The sequence below is a fragment of the Passer domesticus genome, chromosome 13, assembly GCF_036417665.1.
Source record: "Passer domesticus isolate bPasDom1 chromosome 13, bPasDom1.hap1, whole genome shotgun sequence".
Taxonomy (NCBI): Eukaryota; Metazoa; Chordata; class Aves; order Passeriformes; family Passeridae; genus Passer; species Passer domesticus.
In genome coordinates this window covers 7,805,689-7,826,317 of record NC_087486.1, presented here as the reverse complement: position 1 = coordinate 7,826,317, position 20,629 = coordinate 7,805,689, and the positions used below count along the sequence as shown (strand labels likewise).

General features: G+C 48.3%; 1 protein-coding gene across 1 annotated transcript; it reads left to right on the top strand.

The window, feature by feature from the left end:
* The first annotated feature begins 1,465 nt into the window (after positions 1-1,465).
* WNT8A (Wnt family member 8A) lies at positions 1,466-6,442 on the top strand. Its single transcript, XM_064388107.1, has 7 exons — positions 1,466-1,789; positions 2,215-2,388; positions 2,476-2,509; positions 2,722-2,860; positions 3,741-3,866; positions 3,968-4,110; positions 5,047-6,442. Exons 1-7 carry the CDS (start codon positions 1,587-1,589, stop codon positions 5,602-5,604), a joined length of 1,377 nt encoding a protein of 458 aa, XP_064244177.1. The 5' UTR covers positions 1,466-1,586; the 3' UTR covers positions 5,605-6,442.
* Positions 6,443-20,629: the final 14,187 nt, after the last annotated feature.

The window sequence follows — 20,629 nt, the reverse complement described above, 5'->3', positions numbered from 1 at the left end:
TTAGAAAGGACATTTTTAATAGCCTGGGCAAAGAGCTGTGTGGTCCTGCCAGCGGCTGCTCGCGGCACAGCTCACGCCCAGGGACGCTGTTATTCCCCTGGCATGTGATAGCAATATCATGTGTGAACTGACAGAACAGACATGCCAACATTTTTTTAGCTGCACAAGCCGTCTCAGGCAAGAAAAGAACCCATCTAAATGGCCTCAGGGGCAGCCAGACACAACCCCCCAAAATTACCTGTGTGCACACAGCAAATGCATGCAGATTTCCAGGCCATATGCATGGGCTTTAATCAATGAGCTCCCCTGATACATGGGAAACACTTCATTCCCAGTAATTGTCCTTTGACAGCTCTAACAAGTAGGATCTGTTTGGGATGGTAATGATTAAAATGCTGACTCACAGAGGGTTTTCCATGCTGGTGGGACTGCACCAGCTTTGTGCTCACTTGGAAGGTATTTTGCATCCCTGCTTTTTAACCAATCTGCAATTTTAATCCTCTGGTTGCAAACGGGTTGTTTGTGGCTTTGCCCAGCTGACTCCAGGTTCCCCTTGTGCAGAGTCTGGAGGGAGGGGGCTCTCTGCTCACTTGCTGAGGGGCAGCAGGACAGGGAGAATCCCCGTGCTTGCTGCAGCCAGAGCAGAGAGCAGCTGGTCTGTCTCAGGACAGAGAGAGAGGAGTGACAGGGATCCAGCAGCGGGACTGAGCCCACAGACCTGCACTTCAGACACCAGCTGGGAGGTGTCAAACCCCAGGGCAGGCTGCTGGCTCTGCAGTGCTCCTGAGCATTTCATGGCAGGACAGAAAACTACTTCTCAAAGGTATTGAGGTGCATCCCCCTGCCTGGCCATTGCGCTGCTGGCTGTGGCACAGCAGCACAATGATGGGGTTTGTCCCTGTGTGTCCCCTTCTGCTTGTGGGACAGCTCCCCAAGTGCCATGTCCAGTCCAGGCCATTCCCTTGAACCTCACTTTGCTGCCCTTTGATCAGTGCCCTTGCAGCAGCAGTGATTAACTCAGGGAGGTGGGTGTAGCCCGGGGTCAGTCAGGGAGCGGAGAGGAGCAGGAAAAAGGCAGCAGCTCTGCCTGCCATGGGGCAAAGAGCCATGGTGGGCAGATGCTGGCCTGTGTGCCATGGGACAGTGACAGACAGAGCCAGGGGGCTGTTTGTCACTGCTGGCACAGCACAGCACTGCCCCATGGAGCAGCCAGGATCCCTGCCCAGGGTGAGCCAGCCCCCAGTGGGACCATGCACCCACAGGAAAACAGACCAAGAAGTTTCCATAAAAACCATCTCCTCCTTTATCCATCAGCTGCATTACAGCTCCTCACAACCTTTAATGACACTGGCTGTAACTACCAAAAGGCTTTTTGGCTTTCCTGTGATAAGGATTTTCCTTTCCCAAGCCCAGATGATGGCTCAGCTGCAGCAGAGGCCCCTCGTTCCGCCCAGGCTATGGGCAGCTCCTGCCTGGAGCAGCAGCAGCTGTGCCTGTGCTGCTGCAGCCTTCACCAAAAGGAAATTGCCAGCCCCAGAAAACTGCTCCCCTAATTACAGCGTTGGATCATGGAGAAAACCACATAAATGATTCACACAGTGTTCCCAAGCTGCAGCCGCGTAAATGAGAGAGATTTCCAAATGCTACCGAGCCACGCTCGCTGGTATCAGGATGGAAATGCAGAAACTTTCATCATAAAGAGGAGAGAAGGAAAATTCCTGCCGTTAAACGCTTCTCTGCAAACCAAGGAGACCTGGGAGGTCTATCCCCTACAGATCTTTACAGAAGGGTTGTTAAAACTCCTCGGGGAATTCTCATAGGAGGGAGCAGGCAGATAGCAGGGGAACTATAGAAATGCATCTGCTTGTTATTTCAGAGCTATGGGGATGGAGCCTCTGCTGGCGAGCAGAGGATGAAAAGGAGGAGGCAAGAGGACTCGGGGCCAGCAGAAAGGGATGGCTGGTGGCGGGGAAGAGAGTTAAAAGTGTCCCATTGTTAGGGAAGTTTGCTCTCCTTCAGACCATCCCGCTCCCAGGGACACCCGCCGCCTTTTGAAGTGCAACCTTAGGCGGTTCCTTGTCACCCATTGGAGCGGGAGCTTTTTATCACATTAAGTCATTGGGTAGCAAATGAATGGGGGGTTTTGACTATTCACAACTTCACCTTATAAATATCAGGGTTGGAGGTTCCTGCAGCTTTGCTCCATCCCCATAGCTCACCTTGGGAAGGAGTGGAGGGAGGTGGCCCTGCTTGTGCAGAGACCTGCGCTGTGGAGAGCTACGGAGCAGCCAAAGGGATCCAACTCCTTGTGACAGCCATGAAGACAAGCACCCTCCTCATCCTCTCCATCACAGGGGTCTACAGTGCCATTTTCCACTCAGCAGCATGGTAGGGTCCAACTCGGTGGAAAGGGCATCTTTTAGGGATGCTCCTCAACCTGTGGTAAGGTGATTTATTTTATTTTCTCTGTTTCAGGTCTGTGAATAACTTTCTGATGACAGGACCTAAGGTAATTAACATACAGACTGTCAGGAATTTAAATTGAGTGATTTTGTATTGCAAATGGGAAAGAGTACTTTCCAAGGAACCAGACTTCCCAGAGCATATCGGCTCCGAGTCCTGCCAAGCACAGAGAGAAAGGACTCACAACCTGCTTATGTCTGTTTTCACTGATAAACGCTAAAGCAGGGTGGATTTTAACCCCGCTGTTTCCCGTGCCAGGCTTACCTGACGTTCTCCAGCAGCGTGGCGGCCGGGGCGCACAGCGGGATGGAGGAGTGCAAGTTCCAGTTCGGCTGGGAGCGCTGGAACTGCCCCGAGAGCGCCCTGCAGCTCTCCACGCACAACCGGCTGCGCGGCGGTGAGTGCGCACACCTGCGGCCGCGCTCCCGCCCGGGGCTCGGGGCCGGCCGGGCTGTGCTCTGCAGAGATGGTGCTGCCGATCGACCCACTGATGGGAAAGGGCCTCCTGTCCCCAAAATCACAGCTGTTCTTCCTTTAGCTGTATTAACTGGTGTCATAAATGGCACTACCATTTCCCTAGTGATCCCAGATCCTGCGGGTCTGCTCCTACCCCTTTGTGTGCAGCATCCCCACCCGAGCTGCCAGTGGGGAGAAGGGCAGGAGAGGCAAAGGGAGAAACCAGAGATATGCACTAAGAAACTGCCTTCATAAGAAAGCTGTGGATATATTTCAATATTATCTATTTCAATGGGCAGAAGTCTCCTTTCACCCAGAGCAGCATCTCTGTTTGAATCTCTTCAGAAAGCCAAAAAAGACTTCACTAGGAGTGTGAGTGAAGACAGCTGTTAGCACAGGTTCAAAGGATCAATGACCATTTTCTCTAGCAGGCAAGATCAAAGCACAACATACCCCCAGGCAGGGAAGGACAGAGGTGAACCGAGTGCCAGGTGAAAGGAGAAATAACTCACCTTGGCCAGAGCAGGGCCATGGCATTTCCTTAAAATCCTACCCCTGGCAAGAAGTTCCATCCCCTGGAAGGACACCTGCATAATATGATAGCAAATTGCTGTAGCCTGTGATGCTGAAGCCTGAAAAGATCCAGCCATGAGCATTTCATTTCTGTAGCACCTTACCTTTTGCACAGAGCGTGTGTGGGTATTTTCCCCTTGCACCTTCACAGCACGGGAGATCTTCATTCCTGATAATCCCGGATTGATGTCTATATTTGCATGTGACAGCTTTTGCATGTGACAGATTTTTTCCCTCCTCTCCCCCAGCTACCCGGGAAACCTCCTTTGTGCACGCCATCAGCTCGGCCGGGGTCATGTACACCCTCACCAGGAACTGCAGCCTGGGGGAGTTCGACAGCTGCGGCTGCGACGACTCCAGGAACGGCCGCGTCGGTGAGTGACCGTCCAGGACAGACTGACCCGTCCCTCTGTCCCCCACACAGCCCCACGGGCTTCAGGGCAGGCCGGTGCCTAAGGCTGTGTGTGTCCTGCAGGTGGCCGAGGCTGGGTCTGGGGAGGATGCAGCGACAACGTGGAGTTTGGGGAGAAGGTTTCCAAGCTCTTTGTGGATGCCCTGGAAACAGGACACGATACGCGCGCGCTGATTAACCTGCACAACAATGAAGTCGGGAGACTTGTAAGTAATAATAATAACAACAATAATAATGTCTATATTGAAAACAAGATCTAGGCTGTTCTGGTGCCTATTTTCAGGCCCCTGTGAAAATCCAGGCCCGGTAGTGGTTGCGTGGGGGAAAAAGCACAGCCAGAATCTGGCCTTGAACCTCAACACAGGGAATCACAGTAAGAGTTGTTCCCACTTCCAGCTTCTGCAGCTGTGTAATGCAGTTAACTGCTGGCGCACACCACTTATTCAGAAATGCATGGGATTTGTACTCACCTCTAGGCTTGTCTGGTCTGTAAAACAAAGCCAGAACTACCTTCCTTACTTTCTTGCAATATGCATTTCCAAGCTCTTTGGCCGGGAAGCCAGGTGTGAGCTGGCCCTGCTCACAAGCCAGCCAGACTTGCCCCCACTCCTGCCTGGGCCATGGAAGCTCTCAACATCTTGCCAAACCTCCTTGTCTGTAAAAACAAGGATGACAACACTTAACATACCTATCTCATAGGGTGTGTCAAGGCTTAATCTCACATAGATACCAGCGATTGGGACCTTATAAATATCAGAGGGAGATAGGCAGATAATATCTGTGAAGTGCTTGGCCTGGAGGAGATGCAAGAGAGGTTGGGTATGATTATTCCAAAGCAGTTTCACACATTTTGAATGAAACCTCTGAAAAGGAATGGGTTGATGTTGGTGAGTGGCGTGAGAAGGGCATGACCTGACAAAGTCACTTTTTTCCTGGCCTGAATTCTCCTGGAAGGGCTGGGGACAGTAGTTTGTGCCCACTTAGCTCTGGGACAGATGTTTTCCTGGAACTGAGAGCATCAGCTCTTGGAAGGACCTGAAGTCATGCCAAGCTTGACACTTCAGATGCAATGTCCCCAAATTACAAGCGCCGTAGAGCCTGATTTTGAGATTTCCTAACTTCTCCACCTCATCCCCACCAAGGCGGTGAAAGACACAATGAAGAGAGCCTGCAAGTGCCACGGCGTGTCGGGCAGCTGCAGCATCCAGACCTGCTGGCTGCAGCTGGCCGAGTTCCGCGAGGTCGGCAACTACCTGAAGCTGAAATACGACCAAGCGCACAAGCTGGAGATGGACAAGAGGCGCGCGAGGGCCGGCAACAGCGCCGACAGCCGCGGGGCCACGGCGCACGCCTTCCACCACATCCACGCCACGGAGCTCGTCTTCCTGGAGGACTCCCCTGACTACTGCACCAGGAACGCCAGCCTGGGCCACCAGGGCACCGAGGGCCGCGAGTGCCTGCAGACCGGCAAGAACCTCTCGCAGTGGGAGAAGAGGAGCTGCCGGCGGCTCTGCACCGAGTGCGGGCTGCGCGTGGAGGAGCGCAGGACCGAGGTGGTGGCCAGCTGCAACTGCAAGTTCCACTGGTGCTGCACGGTGCGCTGCGAGCAGTGCCGGACGCTGGTGGCCAAGCACTTCTGCACCCGCCGCGACTCCGCCGCCAACCACATCAGGCAGAGGAGCAGGGGCCACAGGAGATAGGGACACGCTGGTGTCCTCACGCTGGGGAAGGAGCGTGCTGAGCTCCGGAGGGTTGAGGGTGCACCGTGTCAGGTGCTGGGGTCTCCTGTGGATGGACGCAGTGGGATGAGGAAGCACAAGGCGTGGGCGCTGAGGGACCACGGTCCATCTTGCTTCCGTGCTTCTTCCTCAACATTTACCAGTAGCTTCTTCCTTCTCGGGAGTCACTTTATCTGTGTGTTGGACTTTCATGGTTTGTGTGGCTCAGCCCCTTGTGCCCTTGCCCGTGGCTCTGCCAATGCCAGCAGCGGGGCTCCAGGCCCAGCCAGAGAGGTGGGAAAGGTGCTGTGGCCAAAAGTGGGTCCAGCCAGGTGATCCCATCCCTGCAGCCTCTGGTCCCAGCCACTGGTGCACAGCAGCTGCTTGGCAGCATCTCTGGAGGAAAACTTATGCACTTTGTGATGTCAGAGGAGGTTTGACAGTGTCGTGGTGTATATTACCACAGCTGCAGCCTTTTGAGGGCTTTGAAAAGTTTACAGCCAGTGTTTACATATTTCCCTCCCCACCTTTTTTTTCTCATCCTTTTTGAATTTTGTATTTTGGCACAAGAAGCCTTGCCCCAAATAGACAATAGCTTCATGTATTTGTATTTGGATAAAATAAAACAGTTTACAGTTCCTATACTTTTTTTGTTTGTTTTAAATTAGCAGATAAGAATTCAGAATTCTTTATGCCTAATGTTGTTTATTAATAAATTGTATTATTGCTTAGCACAATCTGTTTTCACTATATATTTTTAAGGTATCCTTTAAGAGTTAGATTTTGGACTGTATTTTGCAATAAACCACAATGAAAATAATTGGCTTTTTCCTTTCTGGCTTCCTAGCAGTATGATTTTAGGTGCAAAATTGTCCCTTTCTGTGTAAAACCCAACACTTCCACGAATTTCCTCATCATTAATCCAAAAACCAATGAGTTCAGTAACTGGATCTCAGTAAATTGGCTCCAGCCTGCAGCCCCCGGAGGGTTGGCTTTAGTACCTATGGCCGTAATCTCACCCTTTCCAAGTGCTGAGTATGCAGACACAGCCTGGCTAAAGCCGATTCTGGAGCTCCCGAAGTCTCTTTAATTCACCTCCACCCGACATCCCCCCGACAATGCGAGGCTGCCCCGCTTTGATGTGGAAAGCGTCACCACCGGCACTCGCTGCAAATTTCTTGGAGGCACGAGAGGAACCCTTTGAACTGGAGCAGGGGAGAAAACTTGGGGACAGTTGTGAATGTGTCTGCTGGTTCCCTGCTGCTCCGGGTGCCAACAGCCAGGGCGGGGAGGGCAGGAGGGGACAGCGCTGCTGCTGCTGCTGGCCCAGGGCAGGGCAAGGATGCTCGACCCAGTTTGCTCTCCAGCCAGGGAGGAGGAGGAGAGACGAGTGTAAAAATCACCCTACAGCTCTGCCAGCACGTTGCACCCACGCTGCAAATGCTTCAGTGCTATTTTATCCGGGTCTCCCTATGGCTCCCTGTGTAAACAGAGCCTCGGCACACACGAGAGCCAGATCAGGGAGCTCAGCTTGCAAAACACACATTTGGGAAGCACAGCTGACTTCCATGCAGTTATTTTATAAAAAGTGGGTTTTATTAAAGCTGGAAGGGTGGCACCATCAATTAGGGGGGGTATGCTGCCTTCAGGGTAGCTATTTCTAGTAATTTACCCTACCAAATCAAAATACCCCAAGATTTTTGCCACAACAGCAGTTGCAACCCCCAAAAATTTAGGCTGAAGTGGGAGTGATAAAAACAGACAAGCAAAGCTGCTTTCCTGCATCTCAAGCACTGGTTGACTTGTTTGCACAAATATTACTCCCAGACTCTCTTTTTATATTGGTTTGGACTGTGCTCCAGAGCCCAGCAACTGCAGGCACAGGGTACCACCAAAATCCCTCAAAATGAACTTACACTGAACACAGGACAGTCCCTGTTGATGTGCTGTCAGAGGAGGGAAACTATTTCACCAGGATAACGCCCAAGCACACATAAAAACACTCCTGCTGCATAACACACGCAGGTAAATCCTGGGAGATGAGGGCTCCCAGTGAGCAGGAATGAGCAGGACATGCTCTGTGTCATTTTACTCATTTCTCTGCAGCACCTTTTCAAACCAACATTAACACAGAAAATAAGAAGCAACAGGTTTGTAGGTGGCAACAGCCCCAGACCAGACCTCTGTCCCACAAAGGCTCCATGGCAGGGAAATGGGGCTGCAAAGGGAAGTAGAGATACCACTGCTGAGACCAATCCTTTTCTCACTGAGCCCTCCCATTCCCACCAACTCAGCATTCATATCCACCCCATTGTATTTAAATGCTGGAGATGAACTGTCCTTCCTCAAATTTGTCATCAAAGCCATTTACATTTCTGGTTCCCAGACTCTCTAAGGCAACGAGCAAATCACACCCAAAAGCCAAAGACCAAATGCAAACTGAACCAAACTCAAGAGAAAGTTACACACCATGCCATGGCACAGAATTCCTTTCTCTTTTTGTACCTTGCAGAGAAAATACCAAGACTGAACAAATATAAAAACCAACTCTATGGCTTAGAGTGGCACCTTGCCAGAGATATTACAGTCCTGGAGAAGCTGAAGCTTCCTCATCCTCCCCCTTGTTGCTTGGATACACCAGTCATCAATTCTCACTACATTCACTACAAAACAATAGAAATTCAGGATCATCTTAATCCATCACAGCACTGTCAGGGAGCCCTGACACCCCTGCCTGCTGCTGTGCTTTCTGTAATAACCCTCACAAATGCCATGGGGCACAGGGTAACAAACCCTGAGGATGCCACAGGACTGAGCTCATCATTTCAGCTGTGATTTTACCTGGGCAGCTTTTTTACCCCTGCAGAGCAGCTGTCAGAGCAAACACGAGCACACACAGCAGAGCACAGTCCTGTCACTGCTGCTCTGTAAAGGCTCCTTCTCCCACCACAGCCAGAGAGCTTTTGCAGGGACTGGTGATGCCTTCAAACCTGGAGGAAGGGATGGGCTGGCTCCATAAAGCCTTGAGGAGGAACCTGGCACTGTCCCACAGTAATAATATTGCAATAGTGGTGATCCTATTATATTGAAAAGCCAAAAGTCTTAATCTGGGCCAGGTGCTGCATGAGCTCAATGCAAAATCTTGCTGCCTGTCCCTCAAGAGCTGCCAGCACTGCTCCTCCCCTGGAGCAGGGGCACTTTAGGCAGGGCTGTGGAGCCACTTGGATAGTTCTGGAGCAGCATCTTCATGTTTGACCAGCCACTGATGTGGATACAGCATCCTCTGTGATAAGAAATCTGTGGAACAGCTGTGGAATCAGCTCAGCATCACCACTGCCTTTCTGGAGGTTTAACACCAGTGTATTTGTGTCATTATTGTGGGGAGGGATGGTTTACAATCCACTTCTAGTGAGAAAGGCAAATATACTCCAAATGATGAAATAATAATAGTCCAGCTAGAGCATTACCAGAGACCAGGGCAGGTTTATGTCAGAGGTGCCTGCTCAACTAACACAGGTCAGAAGGTCAGGGTTGGGGTGCTCATACCATGATAACAGCCCAGGCTAAGCCCACAAGCTTTCCCAGCCCTTCCCATCTATCCCAGGACTATCCCTGTCCCTGTTTCACCAGCTGCCTCTTGGCCATGCTGTGCTGCTGTCCAGGTGTCCATCCCAGCACCCTCACCAGGGACAGCAACCCCCAGTTTTCTTCTGCTTTCCCCTTCCCAGCAGGTGGGAATGCCTGCAGAGCCTCACCCCCTCAGGCAGGAGCATGGGCACAGCTCAGGTGGCCTTGGCTGGCGTCACCTCCACCAGGGCATGCAGGAGGGTGAAGTCTGGGGTGCAGCTGCCAGCCTGTACCAATGGAGACAGCCAGCACATCCCAGGGCTGCCCAGCACCCAGAGCCACTGGGGCTGTGGGGGCTGAGGATGTCACCTGGCACAGGAGCTGGATCTGTGCTGTTTGCCCCCTCTCACAGAAGAGAGTGCAGGGATGGCTCTGGCAGGGAATTCACACCATCGTTGCCCCTGTGTGCCCCCACAGCCCCTCCCAGCAGGCTGCCAGGGACACTTCTGCTCAGAGATTGAGGCACCTGACCCAGGCTCTCCTCAACAGGACACTGCTGCACAGTGACCATCAGCAAGCAGGGGATCAGATTTATTAATGCACAAAGTGCAGGTTCTGCAGATAATTTTGCCAAGCAGTCTGGAGATGGATGGGTTTTGGCCTGGCACTGCTCCCTCCTGCCCTGGTCCCACCCCAGCTGGGGGCTCTTCCCTCCCCCGAAGCCCCACCAGCATCCCTCATTCCCCCAGCCTGCTTCCTTCAGCTGTTAAACTCTTTGCCTGCTGGATTACCTTTAAATGATGCCCCCAGTGCCCTTTCATGGATTATAATTCTGTATGAGATGTTTGTGCTGTATCCTCCCCCAGTATTAAAGTGTCAGGAGTGTATCCCCAGGCCATCCATCTTCAACACTTCCGCAAGGGCTTGGCAATTCTCTGACATGAATATTATGGCTCTCCATGCAGAGCCTCCATCACTCAAGCTGACAAGTGTTAGAATCTCCTCTCTTGAGCAGGGTAAGTGACCTTTTCATATGCAGCGAAGATTCCCGGTCACGCTGCATCTGCTGCAGGGAAACCAGCCAGTGCCAGCAATTCCCTGCAGTCTTAGAAAGCAGTCACGGGTCCTTTTCCACTTGCAAAACCAACTCTTAGCAGGAAAAAAGTTAAAGGGCCTGAATCAGCCCCTGGTTACCTGCTGCTAGTGCCAGTCCCAGAGAGGAGGATGAAAAAGCATCCATTCCATGCCTTCTGTGGGATTGATCAACAGGAATTTTCAGGGAAAGATGGGAGGATTTGGGTGTGTGGCTTGTTGGAGTATACAGTAAAGATTTTTGTGACCAGTCAGTGACTTTAGTGACTGGGAAACCTCAACTCTAGCTTTCAACAGTATATTTTTAAGTGAGATACCTAGAGTTAGATCCCTAAACTCCTAAACCAGCCTGATTTTCAAAGCTGCTGAACTCCTGGGCTTCCCACAGTTGCATGCAGGAGCTTCCCTCTACCTGTGCCTAGGGAGAAGTTGTTTTCTAGGCAGAAAACAACTTTTAAAGCTCTTTTCCAGCTCTGACTTCCCAGCTGTGCTGCCCTGGAGACACTCCAGTCCATGTTACCCGACAGAAGGTGAATCCCCTGGAGCTGAACTGTGTGATGTTTCAAGTTAAATCCCTCCTACAAAATTCACACAATTACCCCAAGTCTTTGGCTAAAGGGGTGCCTAATTTTTTTTTTTTTCTCTAGAGGGCAAAGGGACTTTCAGAGCAACTTTGCCACCTTCCCCTTACAGAGGGACTGGTGCTGGCTCACCGCCAGCACAGAGCAACAAAAACTTGTTAACACCTTTTCGGCTCCCTCTTAATAAAGTCAGGGCAATTAACAGCTTCACTATTTACAAAACAAATCCTCTTTGCAACACCTGAGAAAAAGAGTTACAAGTCTTTCCCAACCATTTCTCAGCTGGGGAGGACACCTACAAGAACTGTCTGCTGGGATCAGCCGCATCTGCTTTCCCTGGCTGGAGAGCCCGTGCTTCCCATGGAATGCTGCATATTCAGAGGGAATTCATCCTGCACTTCCAGCCAGGAGCCCTCATCAAGCACAGCTCTACTGGGAAAGGTTCCAAAGGTTTCCCCAGGGAGAAGGAGGTGTACAGAGAGCCAGGGTGTCAGTTTATGGCCCACTTGCTGGTCCATATTTCTGGTATGGCCACATGGTATAAGAGGTGGACACTGAGCAGGTTCATCCCCTCCAAAAAGGCCCCCGGGGTGGCTGGGAGGGAGCTGGTAATGTACAGTGTATTTACACCTCTGCTGGGGGAATCACAAGCTCCCCACCTCTTTTTCTGGTTCCCTGCTCTCTCCTAGGATACAATCCACTTTGCAAATCACTGCTGGCTTACAGTGCAGTAAATTCCCCCTTTTCAAACAAGCCCCAAGGAGTTCAGCCATATAACGGAAGATTGACAGATTAGAGAAAATCAGATAAATGTGACTGGCAATGCACTTTCAAAACTAATTCCTTCTTTCCTTCTCTTTTGCTCTTCTATCCCGTACCCCCTTTAGAAACACACAGAGTGGTTGATATTTTATGAACAAGAAGGATGAGGTGCTCCCTAATTAAACAATTATGTATCTCTAGAGGTGGCTGCTGGGACAGTTTCACACAAGAGCTCTCTCTGACAAAGTGGACTTGATCCAAACACTCCTGGAGATTAGAAAAGACCGTTTTAAAGTGTGCACCAGGACCCACACTCATTGGGCTCTTGGACCCACGCTCATTCCTCCCAGAGGGTCCAAAACACAGAGAGGCAAGGAGAGGGAGGTGGTGGTAATGCTAAGTGAAATAAGGAGCAGAGATTGATGGAGCAGAGACTGATGGCCACAGCACAGAAATGCTCACCAAATGCAGTCAGGATGCAAAGAGGAGTTGCAATCATGTGGGACAGAGTGAGTTAGAGCCAGAAAATGAAAGAGACTAAGCCTAAATCTGTCATAGAATGGAACAGCAGAGCTGTACAAGCAGTAGGACGTGATGGGAAATAGACAGGGAGATCTCTAATAGTATTTTAGCTATTCTTTTTCTTTCTCTATCTATTCTTTCTTCAGTGTCCCATGCAATATTAATTGAAGACCCTTGTGGGCACGGCCAGGAGAGAATAGCTCGTCAGGGGACATGTGAGCACAGAGCCTGGACAGTAAAGGGCCCTTCATTTCCTCCTCTGATGCTTTCAACAGCACATGGGATGCCATAAAAGATGGTAATGATGAGCTCAGTGGAAAGACTGTAAAACAGTGGGGAGAGGCACAAGGGTTACCTCACTTGGGCTCAAACTCGGGCCATGCATGGGCTGAGTTTGCTGGTTGCAAGCTCTGCTTGGGACCATGGCTGCACTGCCTGTCCCATCTGGCCTGGCTACCAGCACCCAGCTGGGCTCTGATGAGGTGCCTGCTCTGAAATGTTGGGTTCTGATCTTAGTGGGACTTTCTTTATTGACTCAGATCAAGCCTGGGCACATTTCTTCTTCTCACATTTCTTCTCAATTCCACAGGCTTCTCTATCTCACAGAGCTGTGGCTCCTGGCCTGACACTTCCAGGGGATCATCCATCAAGAGCAGAGTCAGCAGTTTTAAAGGCAGTGATTTCTATTTCTCTCCCTTTTGCCCAGTGCCTTGAAGCTAAACCTGCTCTGGCCCAGCTCTTCATTCCCACTGCTGCCAGGCAGACTTCTGCTGGCTGGCTGCCATCAGTGGTGATAGGGACAAGGCACCTCCTCCCTAAGTGGATTTTGAAGCCAATGAGCAGGAGAATAATTAAATTAACTCAGTCCTGAATACCTCCCGAGGTGCCAGCATTCCCAGCATTACAGCTGCACCACAGGTGTCTGGAGAGCAGGTAATTCCAGTCAGGGGCAGGCTGCAGATGTGGCTCCCGGGGACATCTCTGCTGGCACAGGAGCACCAGCCACTCCTGGACAGGAGTGCTGGGAAGAGATTCCAAGGATGGCTTTGCTCAAGCCAGCTTGAGTCCAGGAGTAAGACAATACATTTATGCTTTGATGTGCTAAAGTTAATGAGATTTATCCCAGGGCAAGCACAGTTGTGCTTCCCAGCCTGGACTGCGTCACTCTCCTGTTTCTTGCTTGTCCCATGGGCTTTTCCCCACAGGGTGTGAGGGGCTGTCATCCCAGGTTCAGCCTCTGTTTTACCAACCAACCTGCTATTAGAATTCCCTGAGAAATATCTGTATGCTTTTGACTGCAGCACATTGATTTCTTTCTCTCATCTAGCACAGGCCATGAGAGCTGAACGTGGAATTCAGGAATGGTCAGGGCACAGCCTGCACTCAGCTCCAGCTCCAAGGTGTGCTGGGGAGCCTGGCCCAGCTCTGGCCAGGGTGGAGGCAGAGCTTTATCTCACCCATCACCAGAGAGCTCACAAATCACTGTGCAGTCCCTCTCAAGCAGTTGGGAGCACTAAATTGTACCTCTCGTATCCAGACACCATCCAATCTCCCAGGACCAGGCCAGGTACATTGATGGGGAGATAGTGTAAATGGTCAAACAGGATGGAGCCAAAATTCACAATTTCCTGTGCTTTAACTCTGCAAGTGCCATATCAACAGAGAAGTCTCTTGGATTATCTCCCATTCCAAAGGGGGCTGTTGTGGCCAAGACCTGCCACTGTACTGCTTCAGTGTAGAGGATCTTTGGTTTCATGTTACACTAAGTACAGAGTGCTCTGTACATTTTCAGCACAAATTTAATTACGACTATGATCCAATAAATATTTGGGAAGAGTAACAAACAGTGCTACAAAGAGAACAGAGTGGCAGCCAGCTCCTTCCAGCTCCTCAGAGTTTTAAACCCCAGATGGTCTCAGGGGCACTTCCACTCTCTCTGTCCTGTGCAGAAGATAAAATTAATTTCCACATCACCCTGATTAGTTCAGTATCATATAAACTATCCTGCCTCCCAACCAAGCTAACCACTGACAAACCCCTTCAACTCATTCTCTTGGCTGTAAGCAGACACTGACCTCACCCCAGGGAACTATTTTCCTGGAGATGACTTCGGGCACTAAATATGCAGCTACATCTTGGTAGGTTATTAAATCCACATGTGAAAATAAACTCATCTATCATCTCATGCATGTGGTTTAGCTTCCTTTTAAGAAGATATAAATGTACTAGAGCATCCCATTAAAGCAATTTATATGTCTTGGTTTATTTTCCCAGACAGGACATCTCTTCCTTGGAGATTACTGGCCTTTGGGAAAACATATCAACTAAGGAGTCATGGAATAACAGAATTGACCTTCAGTGCTACTCCTTGAACAAACACCACCCTGACCTGCATTTTGAAGGATGGATGACTTTTTGCACAGGCCCCTTCAAGCCATTTCTTTTCAAAGCCACGTGGTGACATCAAGGCTCAGAGGCTGGAAAAAGGAAAGCAGAAAGCAGCAAAGCTCTGCTGAGATGAGCTCCACAAGCACTCGAGTGCCAGAGACAGGCAGAGAGCAAGGGGACATTCCCTGTCACCCGTGGCACCCGTGTGCAGCTCCCTCTGTGAGGCACCAAACACAAAGCCTCATTTCCTCAGACACCAGGGCAGACACTTCTCTGCTGCCTGAAAGACACAAACTCTCCAGACAGCTAAATAAATGAAACCAGCAAAGATCATTGGAGAAAAAACAACCGAAATCCTTTAAAAAAGGTTTGAATGTGCTAGTCATCCTTCTTAATTCCAGCTGTGCCCCTGTCACCATGGACATGTTGGCTTTCACCCTGCTCCTCAAAGGTTTGACTGCTAATCCACCCACCAGTCCTTGGGGAATACACCCCCTGGAGACATCACCTGTGTTAGGACAGTCCTCACTTCCCAACAACAGCACTTTATGGCCCTGGCTGCCTCTGCTATGGCATGTTTTCCATTGCAAGTCTCACTGTGACAAATTACAAACTACTTAAAAACACTCCTTCCACATTAATCATGTAAGAGGAACAAAATACTTTGTGCCAGCATTCTGACACTTGCCCTGGAGAGCCCTTCTCTCCTGGAGAGTGGAGCCCATTGGTTTGCCAGAGCAAGATAATCAAAGCACAATCATCACATCAGGCTTGGACATCTCAAGGAGGGATGTATAAGAGAAGGTTGTAAGAAAAGAAGCAAATTTATGCTGCCTGCAGTGATGAAGACAAATGTATTGATTAGACCTGAAGGGATGTAAGAGGAAAGGTTTATCTTCTGTAGAGAAAACCATCAGAACTAAGAACATCCCATTTCTTCTCTCATCCCCCAGAGCCTTACTAACTTTGCTGAATGGGTTAATTGTGACTCATCTTATTATTTCTTCCAAAGAAAAGATCCAAAAAGTTACTGCATTCCCCTTGGATATCTGCACCTCCTGCTGTGGCCTGAACTTAAGACACTAGAGGAGCTGCAATATTAGCTGCACTGGAATGTTTTGGTTTTCCCTTGCAAAACAGCCCCATCTCTCCAAGTGTGAATGTGCTTCAGTTACCTAAATATACTTGAGAGGGGCAAAAAGAAAGGAAATTTCCATTTTTTATACTTAACTGAAGAATTCCCATTGTTGTTGAAAGCAAAGAGAAAAGGGCATGCCTCAACATGCTCCCCTGGCACTACAGACCAAGGGAAGCCAAAACTTTTGGAAGACAGTTTTTTCTATAAAAAATAAGCAAATTCTCATCAGTAATGTGTCACCTCTGGACCAGCATGGAAATTCTACAGCCTCCATTAGCAGAAACCCTTTAATGGTACACATGTGGGCACATAAAAGACATACTGTATATTTGGAAAACTCCCCTGGCACCAAATACAGCCATTTCACATCCAGGGGAGGGGTTGGTACACACAAATGAAAATTATTCTGTATTTAAACTTTCTCAACCTTAAAAAAAAACTTGTAGCAGAATTGTAAAGTAATACTAGGTGACAATGAAACTATTGATTTTCATTGGAACTGGATAGATAGATAAATAAAGATCCAGTTTCTTGTCAGTACAAGGGAATGAAAATCAAAAGCTGCCAGTTTATACTATCAGGATGTCACAATCTCAGGTCATATCCAAATGAATATAATCTGTCAGAATTCACCGCAGTAGAATTAAACCAGATGACAGGACCCAAGGACATGACCAAACACCATCTTCTGCAGCAAATCTCTAAAAGCACACATAAAATAGTTCAACTTAAAAATATACCTTACACCTTTTCCCTCATGTCAGGTGATGAAAGTCATATCAACTGTTTGTACCTAGAAAGGAACCCGACAGTTGGAGCAGAATAAAAGTAGTTACAAATTTTAATTTTCTGTCAGCCTTTGCTCTCTGTGCTCAGGCCAGTCCTCCTGAAGCTGTGATCATGGCTGGGCTGAGAGGAGCTCAGTCAGAGTATCTGAAAGGTGGATGTCCTGGTTTAGGGAATCATTTCATTTCTGTGTTGTTGGAACAGAGGAAGACAGAGCAGAGGATCACACGTCCTCATTTGGCCTTTTCTCTGTCAGTTCTGTGCACAGCTCTAAACACAGTGTCAGCAAACTCCGTGTGATTTCCATTACCTTTGGTGGCTGTAGACAACAAAACTGAACAGAAAACAGAAGAAAACTGTTGGAGGTGCAGCTGGGGCAGAGGAGCACGGATCCTCCCAGCCACAGACTCATCTGTACCCTGGAGAGGAATTACTCCCACCTAGGAGCTGTGCTCAAACCTGCTAATTCCATACACAGCTTCACAGCTGCGCCAGCTCTGCTTGTTTCCACTCCCGGAGATGAAAAAAACTGACTGCTAATTTTTGATGACTGCTTTATGAAGTCCAGAAGTGATTAACAGACTTGCAACAGCATTACTGCAGTGATAGAGCTGTCTTCATTAAAACCTGAAACCACAGAGAGAAACCCTCTACCCATATTCAGGTAGAAAAGCCTCCAAAGAAATGATTCAACACGTAAGATGCCAAGTGATCCAAGCACCAAACCACTGGCAGACCTTGAGAACACAGGTGTCAAATTCCTCATCCCTACCTCCAAGCAGGCACATTCACAGAGCACATGCAGTAACCATTTGCCCCCATTTTCCATGGTTCTGTGATTCTAGATCTTCTTGCTGCTCCAAGAGAGGACCCAAGGAGTCTTTTCACATCTCCATTCCTTACCTTCACACTTGCACCACCTGTGTACTGCCAGTTCCTTTGTACATCATTGCCCATCCACTGAGGAGAGATATGACAAAGAAATCAGATATCATTATTAAAACCATGTTTATGGATGACTTGAAATTGTTCATTCCAAGAATCCCAAATCACCTTAAAAAGGAACATTTTGCAGAGAGACAGAACAACTGGTTAAGATATATCATGGCTGCTCTGTGCTGTGATGGGTAATGACTAATTAATACCAATAATAAGATTGGAAAATGCCTCAGCGCTGGGTAGGCACTCTGGTAAGGCAATGCTTTATTGCAGCTCATTAAAGGAGAAAAAAAAGCAATAAAAGGCTTAAGAACCATCACAGATCCTGACTATATGAAGCTAATAAACCGTATGATAAACTATCATTTACATGAATAAGAAAAGGAATGGACATTTCATTTCCTATGCCTTTGTTGCTCCCATTCAGTTGCACTGATGGGGCTATTTGGGGAAGCCCCACAGAGCCTGTTTACAAGAGAACTTTGCAAAACAAAGACAGTCACGGTCAAAACTTTGCTGGTCAATTCAGTATATTTACATGGAAGAGCTGGGAAGAAAACAAGTATTCTGAAACAGCCTCGTGGGATAGTTCAGTTGGAAGTGGTAACTAGCAGGGAAGGATCTCATGGCTATCTAGATGTGTGTTGGCCACAGAAAAAGCATCTGGTTTCCAAACAGAGGTTTGATCAAACTTTCTTCATCCAGGCAAAAACACCATTGCACAACTCCCTGAGCAAAATGGCAACTGCCAAAGTGTTCTGCATGCAGGGAACAGCATTGTCCAAGTCTGCCTCCTGAGAAATCAGGCACAAGCTCTTTGCATTCCATAAATGTGGGAAATGTGCCATGCCAACACTTGTCAATACATTTCAGATGCACATATTCCATCCGAGCAGCTCCCAGAAACGATCCCATTTCCCCTCTCTCCTTTAACGAACAGAAAGGAATTGCTCTGGATTTGCAATGAAGGCACCTAAAAGCACAGTTGAAACCACTGTTTTTAAGAAGACCTTGCTATGCCATAACTTTTCACAGTTCAGTTGCTAAATTACACATTATAAAAATAAGTAAGTGCAATTGAGAGACTGTGTTAATCTCAGAAGTTTAAACACTGCTCTGTAATGACTGCTTTATAGTGGCCCATGGTAAAGTGCTTTATGGGGCGTGCAGGAGATTTGTCCGCACGCGTCCGTTAAACACTCCTGGGAATTTTCTCACACAGAGACACCAGGCCTGGCACAAAACTAAACATGGACAAAACACTGCCTCATTCTCACGGCACCAGGAATGCCACCCAGCGAGAAAACACTTTACAGCACCTAAGAGAGATAAGAACCACCAGCCAGCAGAGCAGTAAGATGTTGCTTTTGACAAAGCAGAATTTCCTAACCTGACAATCCGTGCAGATTCTGGAAGCATGACAAAAACACAACTGTCTCCTAGCAAGGAAATGAGAGGTTTAGCATTGATTATAAAGAGATGATAAAGAAGCATGGGTGGTTTGTAGAGTAGTTTACTAAAGCCAGGAGAATTTAGAGCCAAATTAGGTTCTTGCACATAAAAATTCCCTGGAATTTAGGCTGAGTTCACACGTGATTACTCGCTCAGGCAGTCTGCAGCTGATAGACTGCACCCAACTGCCTTTTCTCTCTGGCCAAACAAGATCCATCCAGGCTGACTCAGATCCCAGGTGAAAAGACTTTTCAGTAAATTAAATATGATGGTAATCAAGTTGCAGACATGGTATCAGAGCTGTGTTTTTGTTTTATTATTTTAATAATCATGCTTCAGAATAGCACCACAGCTAAGCAAGATGGGGTTCTCAAGGGACAAAACTTGATGCCACACTAGACAAGTGTAAGCACACACAGCAAGGCACTGCATGAAGATCTTTGTGAGAAAGCATTGCCTCCCTCAGCCCCAAAACACTCACAAGCACTGAACTGAATTCTCAATCCTTCAGTGTTACCATTATTAGAGTATCATTCACCCACTTGTCTGCAAACTGCCTTCTTCTCCCACCAACTGCTCCGTCTCACAACAATACCTCATTTCTGGCTCAGAAGACCAACAAAAAGCTCTCCCCTGAGCTTTGGCAGTGTCCCCATGCTGCCTTGGCAGGAGGCAGCATGACAATGATTTGACAGGCATCCCCCCAAGGAGACTGCACACATCAGTCACGCTGCTGACACGCTCCACACCCGGGGGAGCTCATCCACACCAGGGGAGGTTTCTGGGTGCAGGCAGCTGCTCTTGATGGACTATCTAAAGCAGCAGGTTTTCCTGTTTCACTAGCAGCAGAACCAGGAAGCACCTCTTTGCTGTGATGGTTCTGTGACACTGCCACGCTGGCTTGTGCCAAGTCTGCTTGAGTAAAGCAAAACAGCTTTGCTTTGAGTAGAGAGGGCTGAAGTCCTATTTCTAGTCCAATGACAAAGCTACTAAAATGAAACAGCACTGCAAAAACAATTGCAAGTTACCTCTTTATGATGATCTTTTTATGATGTGCAAAAAGTCTTTCCAACAAAAAAATATTTGTCTTCTGATTTTGTTTTTTTTTTTAAGGAAACTGAAGAACCACTCTCATTTTCAGAGGATGAGCTGTTGTTGGGTACCATCAAAAATAGCCAACATTTACTGTGCAGAACACAAATCATCTTGATCTGAATACTCTGACTGAATGAATGAACACTGACCCTCATCAACTGTTGTTTAAAGGATGGTCAGGATTAATAGCTTAAATGAAGGAATAAACATAAATCTTCTCTTCTTTTCCTACATGAGGAAAGCAGGGGTTTGCAAATCTCCATGAAACAATCTTAAATCTCGTGAATGACAGTCCCAAGCTCTGGCCAGTGACTCATTTCGGAAGCTTGGCACGCTGGAATGCTCTGATAGATGCAGGCAATGGAAAACTGCCTTTGACTGAGGCTTCTGCCATCTTTAAAGTATGTCCAAGGCTCCTGGCAGGTTAACTCTTCCTGAAGATAATAAATCCCTTGTGAGACACGAAGGCTGAACAGTCACATACTTCAAGACTAGCTCAATCTGTATAGTTCCAAGAACAACTTCCAGAGCAGGTGATAGCAAGCATATGATAAGCAAAGTTCCAGGAGGAATTCTGTTGAAAAAACAGAATTATGGGAAGCAGAACTGCTCATTTTATGGACATAGCTCTATTCCAGCACTCAGGCAGTAAAACTAAAATGAACTCCCTCTAAGTTAAAAATGC